This window comes from Panicum virgatum, chromosome 7N, assembly GCF_016808335.1.
Source record: "Panicum virgatum strain AP13 chromosome 7N, P.virgatum_v5, whole genome shotgun sequence".
Taxonomy (NCBI): Eukaryota; Viridiplantae; Streptophyta; class Magnoliopsida; order Poales; family Poaceae; genus Panicum; species Panicum virgatum.
Genome location: NC_053151.1, coordinates 42,372,182 through 42,383,746, shown reverse-complemented (window position 1 = coordinate 42,383,746; position 11,565 = coordinate 42,372,182). Strand labels below are relative to the sequence as shown.

At 41.0% G+C, this 11,565-nt stretch overlaps 1 protein-coding gene across 1 annotated transcript; it reads right to left on the bottom strand.

Moving 5' to 3' along the window:
* Positions 1 to 504: 504 nt before the first annotated feature.
* LOC120681280 lies at positions 505 to 2,037 on the bottom strand. The gene is made up of 7 exons (XM_039962792.1): positions 2,031 to 2,037; positions 1,790 to 1,866; positions 1,453 to 1,703; positions 1,229 to 1,372; positions 1,029 to 1,145; positions 802 to 889; positions 505 to 690 (listed from the first exon to the last, which is right to left on the bottom strand). The coding sequence occupies exons 1-7, from the start codon at positions 2,035 to 2,037 to the stop codon at positions 505 to 507; spliced, it is 870 nt and encodes a 289-aa protein (XP_039818726.1).
* Between the last annotated feature and the right edge of the window lie 9,528 nt (positions 2,038 to 11,565).

The window sequence follows — 11,565 nt, the reverse complement described above, 5'->3', positions numbered from 1 at the left end:
AAAATTGGATGTAGTGTTGACATTTCTTAACGTCATCACAAAAGATAGACTAAAAGTCCATCCCCGGCAATGACGCCAGAAATGCTTGTTAGCATATCTAACTACCATCACTTCAGAAGAGTAACTCTTGGCCTAACGACAAAGGCTAAGGTATTGCATTTCTGGTAATAATGGTTAGAAGTGCCTGATTGGCCTTCCTAAAAGTCATTACTTACGAGTGCAATCCTGTAGCACGGCGCCGTGGGTGCAAGAATTACAGTCCTTAAGTAATGGTACTTAGTTACGCCAATCATGATAGCTCAGTAAGAATAAATCCGCAAGCGCACGGAACTATCATTGCAGCATTTCAACCCGGGAATATTCCAAGGTGTCGTATTTATAATTTCTCGTAAGAGGGCAAGGTGTATGCATCTAGCTTAACTGCCAACCTGACCAAAGATGCCTTAAGAGCAGGATGTGCAGTTATAAAGTTGTGAAACTTCTGCAACATACTTGCGCCAAATCTCAAATTATCAATGTAGACCTAGACTTTTCAAGATGCAAGAAAAAACCTGGCAATTGTTTCCAAACAGCATATTCAGGAAGAAAATCAGTAGCAACTCTGACAAAATCAAGTTGCCTTGTCGTTGGTGTCGTTTCCAAACAAACTTGAGCAGCAATATCAACTTCGAGTTCATCATTAACCAAAATCTGATCGAGTGTAAAGTTTCCATTATAACTCCTGCCATTCATGTGGTCTGTTGACAACTTTATGAGAAGATTTGTAAGAGCTATTCTCCCTGTGGGGGTAGTATGTGTAACCTCCAGAGAATAGTCAATGCACTCAATGGTGCGGGCCTCAGCTGGATGATTACCGGCTAAACCAAAAAATTCTTTAGCTGGAATCCACCTATACAAACAGAATGACATGAACATAAAACTGTTAAGATTAATCAAATTTAATTTAATTTGAAGCTGTCAAAGTAAATCAAACATTCAGACTTAATTAGAAGTTGCTATATTCAATCAAATGCAGAGTCGTGTCTTACCTGTCAGGCTTTGGCATATCACAGATGCGAACACTTAGATGTTCAGAATGAAAATCAGGATCACCTAGATCCTCTCTAATAAAGGTTTTGACTGCATGACTCAGGTTGTTTCGAACCCTGAAGCAAACAAATATATTTATATATATTACGATATAATTGTTACCATAGCATGCGAATAAGAAATTTGGAAGTTGAAGTACCTCTCATAACACATGCACAAAGATCTTGCAAATTCAGGATCGACAGCATCAATATGTTCGTAAAAAACAAACATTTCCTGGCATCCCATTTTCTTCAAGGTAGTGATAATTGGCTCATAATATACAATGCCATTCTGTTTGTACTTGACAACAGTAAATATGTTATTAATATTTTTGGCAACGTAATTTAGAAACCACAGAAAACAAAGAAATTAAACTTTTACCTTCTTAAAAACTCAAGAAATTTATTCTCAACTTTCTTGTCTTCACTTCCAGTGAAAAATGAGGCAAACTGAGTTTTGAAACGACCACAAGACAAAGGTATCTTTTCTACTGATTTTGAACTCACGCTTACACTTGGAATTGGAGTAACCGGAGTATTCCAGAGTACTTTAGGAGCAGTCCTTACATCAAGATCTTTTCCTAAATTTGATAATATCAATACATCCTCCAGAAATTCCCCACATGCATTAAGCTAGTTGTTTTCAATCATAAAACAAAATGCAGTTAGAACAGATATAATCTAAGACAAATGAAACATAGAATTTTTAAATCACGTACATTGTCAAAAACCTGCCATGCAAACTTGCTACTTTGGTGCCTCACATCCGTTAGAAGTCTTAAAGAGTTCCATTTTCCTAAAGAGCAGAAGAAAATAAATTCTAGCAGCATTTTAACATATTAGAATATTAAGTGCCACAATTGGTAAATTATAAATACCTTGAGAACAATAGTGAAATGGTTGCTCCAAAAGAACACAAAAAGATCTCCATTATTCGCATTCTTTTTTAAAGTGCTGCACCTGTCATGTTTACAACTCCCACATTTAGTTAACAAATTAACAGTAGGGGTCAGATACTCAGATTTAAGAATGATATGTACAAAAGAACACAAAATGATCTCCATCATGAATGTTCCTTTTTAAAGTAGATAGGCTGTAATGTTTACAAATCTCGTACTTAATTAACAATTAACAGTAGGAATTAGATATAAGTATTTTTGTTTAAAGAAGAACACAAAAATGGTTTCCATCATGGGTGTTCTTTTTTCAAATTGGAGAAGCTGCAATGTTTACAGTTCTCAAATTTAAGTAACAACTAACAGTAGGAATCAGATATAAGAATGGCATACAGTACATACCCATAATCTGTCGTCTGACTATTAGCCACCTTTAGAAATCTGTCAATGCGGTCAACTGCAAATAATTCAAAACCAAAGTATTAATCAACAAATATATTGACAAATGAAAATTATTGATAGATGGAGAAGTAGAATAACCACATTGTGTTTTCTCAATGTCACTCATAACAGAAGAAGGTCCAGTTTGTTTATAATGATAAAGGTGAAGCTGATCAAAACTCCTTCCCTCAATAGCAGAAAATGTAGAAGCATCTTCCTGTTCACAAACATACTGTTGAAGGAAGCAAGTCAAACTTCTACACTCTTCTCCACAATTCAAGGATAAGATATTTTCCATGGTGTTCTCTAGAATATCTAAATAAAGTAAATCAAAGATTTTTCTAGAACTAGATATTTTCATGGAAGAGTGTAGAATTTAGATCAAGGGCTATGATTTTGCCACATGTCAATAATCCAATGGCCTTGTAACCCTATAAATAGAGAGCTCCTCCTTGCCATGACATCCATCCATGAGCAAGGTAGATGAGTTGTGGTAGGGCTAGAAGGGTGAGTGCTAGGCTAGCCACTTAAAGGTGTGTGTTCCTTTGTAACTTTGTTGCTCCAATAAAGTAAGTGTCTTTATAAGTGTTAGTCTCCCGGTTAAGCCTAAGTACTTAGTGTATAAGTTGTGATCCATCGAATGTTGGCTCTGTCACCCGGGATCACAAAAGGGTATGGGCTTCATCGAAGGTTGGCTCTGTCACCCGGAAGCCAGCTTCATATGTTGGTAGGCTCTGCCTCCTAGAAGCAAAAGGCGGCTCTGCAGTCAAAAGGACCCGGTACACTAAGTAACTAGAAGCTGACCGACTCTGGAGTGAGTTGGTGTGTCATAGGGGTAGATCCTCAACTTAGTGGGTATTAGGGCCACCTCAATATCCAACACATACCATAAAAATATTATGCAAAACCTAAGAAAAAACATTGGCATGACCACAATGCGAAATTGATCCATGTAATAGGTGGGCAATCATGCTCAAAGACATTTCCCAATCTTGTATCTTCTATATCTAAATAGGAGATGCCCCACTGACTGATTATTAAATATTACAGTTGCAATTTGATTTTGACAAGCACAATTATATATACCCACAAATGTCTACAATGCTGCAAAATTCCAATAGAAACAAGTAGGGTATTATATAGTAGTTCATAATGAGATGCATACCTCCAAATCAAGGTTTAACACGCAGGAGTGGTATAATGGGATACCAAGGGTTCCGAAGATACAATACTGGGGTGTATCTTCAAAGCCATCAACACTACACGTACAAAGTATATCAGAATGTATAAATGGAAGACATGTTACTATATTAAAACCTCACTTAACCACGGACCTTAAAAAGAGGATATCAATATCCAGGCCCTTAGCTGATTGCACCAGTACATCCATCACCTCTGAGTATTCTTCATTCTACAGGACATGGTAATGTCCTTAATGTTCTTTTTCAAAAAAAAAACAGAAAGCTAGAATTTTGAGATCAGACCGAACCTTCATGTTTTTGAAGACTTCAACATATACTAACTCAGCTACGCTTTCCAAACAAACTTCCATCAAATTTGGCAAAGTCATTCTTCCCTTAAGGATAAGGTAATTTGCTGCAAAAGAAGATGAATGATTAAATTGATTATATTACCAGTTAGTTTGAATGCAAGGAAACATGGGGTCACATGATCTTACAAATTGCGATCAAGGAACAGGATCCATCCTTATCCTGAAGGAGAATTCTATACTTCCTGCCCATAAATCGAATGATCCTTGTGTGGCAAAACTCACCACGCAAAGAGCTGAAGCCAAGCGGCTTAGCATTGGGCCCTTGCATTGATGAATGTGCTGGTGTATCTGAGCAAGGAGCCAACTCTTTTCCTTTATCTGGCAAAAGTGGATATGAGGGGCCAGATTCGCCCACGGTGGCAGTGGTATTCTCATCATCTTTCAAAGAGCTTTCAGATGCAGGACTCAGCTGAGGAGCAGAATGTGACTGGTGACTTTGTCCATCGCTCTTTCTTTTCTTTTCGTCCTTATTTTTCTTCTTCTTCTTCGAAGCATTCTGAGAGACTCCAGAAACAATCTCAGACTTACTCTAAGTGATTCCAGAAACCGTCTCAGACTTGGAAGCACTCTCAGTGGCTCCAGAAACTATCTCAGTGACCGGGTGCGGGGCGCATTTGTTTTTTATTAAAAGCAGCTCTGGCGCCCCACCAAAATCACGCAGAGCGTGTCGCCAGAAACGGTGATTCTTTTCGCCACGAGAGAGACAACCATCGCCAGAATAGACTATGCTCCTTGACTGTCGTCCCAAACACGGCAGCGGATGGACTAGTTCCTCAACCTGGATGGCCGGTCCTTCGACCGTGCAATCGGGTCCTTCGTCCATGCAGTAGACGGGTTCTTCGCCCATGGGAGGTTCCGACAATATCAACGACGCCACTACCGTGTCATCGTAGTAGATCGGGTGGACATAGCGGCTCTTTGGTTTCGCAGGCGCCGGCGCCTCGAGCTGCCCGCCGTTCCCGGCCTAGTCGCCAATTGAGGGGCTAGATTCGCCCATGGTGGCGGTGGTATTCTCATCATCTTTCAAAGAGCTTCCAAATGCAGGACTCGGCTGAGGAGCAGAATGTGACTGGAGACTTTGTCCATCGCTCTTTCTTTTCTTTTCGTCCTTATTTTTCTTCTTCTTCTTCGAAGCATTCTGAGAGACTCCAGAAACAATCTCAGACTTACTCTCAGTGATTCCAGAAACCGTCTCAGACTTGGAAGCACTCTCCGTGGCTCCAGAAACTGTCTCAATGAGGTCTTCCAGCTGTGAGTTGACCTCCCTAGGGGCAGTGCTCCTAGCGGCCGTCGTGAGTACCGGGTGAGGGGCGCGTTTGTTTTTTATTAAAAGCAGCTCTGGCGCCCCACCAAAATCGCGCATAGCATGTCGCCAGAAACAGTGATTCTTTTCGCCACGAGAGAGACAGCCATCGCTAGAATAGACTATGCTCCTTGACTGTCGTCCCAAACACGGCAGCGGATGGACTGGTTCCTCAACCTGGACGGCCGGTCCTTCGACCATGCAATCGGGTCCTTCGTCCATGCAGTAGATGGGTTCTTCGCCCATGGGAGGTTCCGACAATATCAACGACGCCGCTACCATGTCATCGTAGCAGATCGGGTGGACATAGCGATGCTTTGGTTTCGTAGGCGCCGGCGCCTCGAGCTGCCCGCCGTTCCCGGCCTGGTCGCCATTCCCGACGCCTTCAACGAGCGCGATGTCCCCAACAGCCTCGGCGAGCGCGCCGTCCACCATGGCCGGCGGATCCGGCGGGCGTCCTCCAGTCCCCTCCACTGGATGCTCCTCCATGACGACCGCGCTCTCCCCGGCGGCCTCGGCCTGCGCGACGTGCACCATGGCCCTCAGATTCGGCGGGCGTCCTCCAGCCCCCTCCGCTGGATGCAGCTCCATGACGAGCGTGCCCTCCCCGGTGGCCTCGGCCTGCGCGATAGCACCATTTATGTCATTTCGAGTGATTTTGGTGATCGTATGACAACGCAATCAATGGGACTAACAAGTTTGTTAAGTGAATCTTTCTAGGTCCCAAAAATGTATTAAAAATGGTTAGCAAAGAAAAACATGAAGAAAGAACTCAAAGAAATTCTGAATTGGACGAGTTATGCAAAAATCAGTAGCACCGGTTCTTCCTATGACCCTGCATCGGACCTTCCGACAAGCATCAGTTTAACTGACGCTCAAAACTTATTCAAATGAGATGGAATTTAGCAGAATCTTATAGAGAATTTCACAAGCTTTCCAAAGAGTACAAGATCATCGAAATCGGAGTTCCGAGTAAAAAGTTATGGTCAAAATACGGAGAAGCTGATTTCTGTGTGGCACCGGTTGAACCGATGCCTATCACCGGTTATTACGATGCTCAAAATTTGGTCAAATGAGATGGACTTTAGCATAATCTGGTGGAGAATTTCACAAGCTTTCCAAAGAGTACAAGATCATCCAAATCGGAGTTCGGAGTAAAAAGTTATGGGCAAAATACGAAGCACCTTGAAGCTGATTTCTATAAGCACCGGAAATTCCGATACTAAAAAAAGGGCATCGGTGCAATGCCCGTACTATTGTCCAGAGAGCATGTTTTTGACCCCAGAAAGTTCCTTTAGCACCAGAAGTTCCGATGCTACCACCGGATATTCTGATGGTACAATTTTTCAGCTGCAGAACTCGTCAGAAAAGCCCAACGGCTAGTTCAAGCTATTAGTGACCGGAAGAACCGATGTGCTAGCACCGGAAGTTCCGATGCCTACGCAGAAATGTGCCCAACGGTTCTAAACAGCTAGTTCAAGTTGGAGGCCTATATATATGTGTTCCCCCGGCCATTTGAAGCTTGTTGGAGTCCCAAGACATCACATACACACCCCAGAACACCTCCAAGCCATCCAAGAGCATAAAGATCAAATCCTTAGTTCTTAGCACAAACTTTGTGAGTGTTAGTATTATGTTAGCTCTTAAGTGAGTGATCAAGAAAGGTTTAGATCCTTGTGCTGTGGTTTTAAAGTGAACCAAAAGTGTATCTTGGTGCGCCGGCCATCCTTGGAGCTTTGGTGGCTCGCCGGCAAGTCAACGACCCTCCGGCTTGGTGTGGAGCGGCGTCGACAACATTTTGCGGCGGACGGAGACCCCTCCTTCGTGGGCAATCTCCTTTAGTGAAGATTGGGATCAAGATGACCGTGATTGTGTTCACGGAAGAGACTTAATTGCCGGGAAGCGATACTCTTCGTGAGTGCTTCAACAACGTGGATGTAGGGGCGCCTTTGTGGCAATCCGAACCACGGGATAAATCCTCGTGTCGAGAGTTCGCTTCCTCTCATCTCTCCATTTAAGCTTCCGCATTTCATATTGCAACTTGTGTGCTTTTACTTTCTTAATGTAGTATCTTGCTAGGATTGGCTAGAGGTTGCAAAACTCTTTTGGAATGAGGGTTTTACACTAAGGTTAACCGTAGTTGCACATCTAGATAGCTTGATCTAGTTTAAGTTTTGTGCAAACTAGTTGGAGCCATAAGTTAAGGTTTTAATAGTGCCTAATTCACCCCCTCCTCCTCTTAGGCTAGAGCACCCGATCGCTTTCAATTGGTATCAGAGCAGGGACTCACTTCTCTCACAAAGAAAACCAATTTCATTGATAAATTTGTGTTTATCGGTTCATTAGATCGGTAGGCTTCCCCGCCTAGTGAGTTAGCTCTTATGGGGAAAGGATGGATTCTTTTAGACCCACTCCACGGTTTGATGGCACGGGCTTCCAACGTTAGAAGATTTTAATGCAAGCCCATCTCCAAGCAACGAGCCTAAATGTTTGGAGAGTAGTGAGTGATGGCATGAAAAAGAATGGTGGTCAACAAGAGAAGCAACATGATGTCACCGCTAAATGCATAATTTTATCTTCTCTTAGTGACAATGTGTTCAATCGTGTTTATTCTTGTGAAAATGCTAAAGAGCTATGGAAGACGATCATTGAGAACCATGAGGGCACAGAGGATGTTGCCAACGAAAGATATCATATTCTCATTGATAAGCTTAATAGCTTTAAGCAACTTGATGATGAGAATGCCGAATCAATGTACTCACGATTGAATACTCTTGTGAATGAGATTAATTCCTTATGTGTGAATTAAATTGAAGATTTGGAACTCATTCGCAAGATACTTCATTCACTCTGAAGGCCGGACTATGATTTGGTGACCACAATTCTATATGAGAAAAAGCTCGACACAATGACACCAAATCAAGTCCTCAACAAGGTGATCGCCCATGAGCTATACAATGACATCAAGGCAAAAGCGTCATCTTCTTCACCAACACATAGCGCACTTGCATGCAAACACCTAAAAAAGTTGAAGAAGATGGCCATCAAAGGTAACTCAAGTGATGAGAAAGAAGAGGATGCAAGAAGCTCCTCAAATGATGAAAAAGAGTCAATGAACCCCAACCTCTACAAGCAAGTAAAGAAGATGAACAAATGCTTGAAGGAAATCAACTCAATGAGGCATATGGTCTTCCTCAAAGATGGGCCTCACCATCAACTTATGAAGGTTGAGAAGAAATTCAGAACAAGCAAAAGAAGAAGAAGAAGCCCAAGCATGAATCATATACCGTATTTGATGAATGGGTAAGCGGTGGTGAAGAATCAAGTGCAAGATCAAGTGATGAATCAAACAAGAAATTTACCACCCGCATGGGATCATCATCCAACACTTGCTTCATGGCCAAAGGTATGGATAGCGATATAAGTGATGATGACTCCGACTCTCCTTCAATTGATGAACTTCTTGACTTAGTTCATTAGCACCAAAAAGTCATTAATAAGCAATCAAAAGAAATTAAAAATCTTAATGCTCTCAATGATCTAAATGCTTCTCTTGATACAAATTTTGAAGATTTGATGTGCAAATTCAAATTGCTTAGCAAGTAGCATGAAGAACTCAAATTAAAATTTGAGAGCATTAATGATACTAATGACTCTTTGGAAATGGAACAAACTATCCCTTGTACAATTCCAATCTCTTGGGTAGATGCTTCAACTTCTTGTATTGATTTAATTGATGAATCTTGCTCTAACCTTTGCAATGAGAAATGCTATGAGAATATTATTGTAGAATCATGCGATGATCTCATTGCCAAGGAGAATGATGAGCTCAAGCAAGAAGTGGAAAAGCTCATGAAAGACTTGTATAAGTTGAAGGGCAAAGGCATAGAGAGCAATGTCTAACTTTCTCAAGATAACCGTGAAGACATGGTGAAAAAGCTTGAGAAGGGGTCCACCGCGACTTGCTCTAAGTGGCACAAAGAAGGCCACAAGTCCAACAAGTGTCCTCAACCCAAGAAGAAGCTTCCGGATGAGAAGAACAAGAAGAAACTCACAATTAAGAGTTCTCTCATCTACACCAAGCCCAACCGGAGGAACAAAAGCAATAGCACCTCCTATGTGATCAAAAAGAAGACTAATGGCAAGGTGGTTGCTCACAAGGTTGGGAAGAAGGAAAGGAGTTGGAACCACTCTATTTGGGTGCCCAAGGACATCATCACCAACATGAAGGGGCTCAAATAGTGTGGGTTCCAAAGGAAACTTAAAGCCAAGAACGGCTTCGGGGGATTTGGAGGCTTAGCTTACAAGTTGAAGTGAAGATTCAAGTCAAAATAAGTTAAGCTCACAACTTGGATATTTGTTGCCCAAGTCCCCCATAAGTTAATGGTAGCTAGATTTCAATTCAAGCATCATGTAGCTCCATTGCTTTTGCTAGATTGTTTGCATATATTGCATCTCCTAGTGTTATATATGGTGGGTTGCTTGTGTCATGATTCTAACCCATGAGTAACATGCATGGTTTAATAAGTGTGTAGAAAGCTACACAAGATTATCCTTCATGGTACATGGATCTCATGAGGTATGTATTTCATTTGTGTACCATGAACACAAGCTTTAGGGTAAACTTTTCAATTGTGTCAAAATCAATGTGCATACATATGCTTGGTGATTCAAACACTAAATGTACACATTTAAGGGGAGTTCATCCTATGGTTTGTGATTTTGAGACTAACATGTTTGCTAGTTTATCTTTTGTAGTCTCACGATGGAGTTAACACTCTGAGAGAATGTTATTCACGATCAATGTGAACAAACAACTCTATAAGAGTGATTAGATAAATTGTGCTTTCATGCATATTGAGCTATGCTTTATTGAACTTAAATGCTCATATCTAAGTTCATAGGCTATGTGCTCATATATTTGCCTAACTTTGGTGTACCAAGTGCTCTTCTTTTAAAGACTTTCAATTGATTACAAGTCACTTTAAATTGGTACATGCAAGGTAAACAAAGAGACCCCCGGATGTATGCAAGGTTCTAAACTCATTCAATTGGTATAATTATCAATTTCTTATCTTTTTTAGAGCTACCTCCGTGCATGATATGATCTAAGCTTTTTTGTTGAATCTTTTAGTTGTACACTTGATTTTCATATTATCATGTTGTGTACACACTTATGGAAAGCTTAGCTCATGTCATGCTAGTTTCGTGATTTTGTGATCCGCCCTAGTAAATTTTCAAAATATATCTTCATTGATATCATACAATTGGACCATGAGTCATGAAACAAACTCCCTAGGCTACTAATCTTCTGTTGAGCTATATTTTTTTGCAAGACCTTTTAGGTGCAAGACTTTTAGGTGATTTGATTCCAAAAGAGGAGAAATGTGGATCAAAACAAGACATGTTCCCAACAAAAGAGGAGAAATGCCAAGTGAATCAAGTCATGAGGGAGAAGTAGCGAGATAGGGGGAGGAACAAAAGGGGAAATCATGGTTTTAGGGGGGAGGCCAAACCATCATTGGATGGTGGTAATTATCCAAGAAAGTGTAAGTGGTTCAATTTGTTAATTTTTGTAAATTTTATGCTTGCTTTGATTGTGTTGTCATCAATCACCAAAAAGGGGGAGATTGTAACGAACATGGCACCATTTATGCCATTTCGAGTGATTTTGGTGATCGTATGACAAAGCAATCAATGTGACTAACAAGTTTGTTAAGTGAATCTTTTTAGTTCCCAAAAAATGTATTAAAAAGGGTTAGCAAAGCAAAACATGAAGAAAGAATTCAAAGAAATCCTGAATTGGACGAATTATGCAAAAATCAGTAGCACCGGTTGTTCCTATGACCCTACACCGGACCTTCCGACAAGCATCGGTTTAACCGACGCTCAAAACTTATTCAAATGAGATGGACTTTAGCATAATCTTGTATAGAATTTCACAAGCTTTCCAAAGAGTACAAGATCATCGAAATCGGAGTTCCGAGTAAAAAGTTATGGTCAAAACACGGAGAAGCTGATTTCTGTGTGGCACCGGTTGAACCGATGCCTATCACCGGTTATTCCGATGCTCAAAATTTGGTCAAATGAGATGTACTTTAGCAGAATCTTGTGGAGAATTTCACAAGCTTTCCAAAGAGTACAAGATCATCCAAATCGGAGTTCGGAGTAAAAAATTATGGCCAAAATACGAAGCACCTTGAAGTTGATTTCTATAAGCACCGGAAATTCCGATGCTATAAAAAAGGGGCATCGGTGCAATGCCCGTACTATTGTCCAGAGAGCATGTTTTTGACCCCAGAA

Coding starts and splice junctions, on each gene's coding strand:
- LOC120681280 (XM_039962792.1), bottom strand. Junction 1,704..1,789: donor CATGGCAGGTTTTTGACAAT/GTACGTGATTTA, acceptor GAAAACAACTAG/CTTAATGCATGTGGGGAATT. Junction 691..801: donor GCATTGACTATTCTCTGGAG/GTTACACATACT, acceptor ACACTCGATCAG/ATTTTGGTTAATGATGAACT.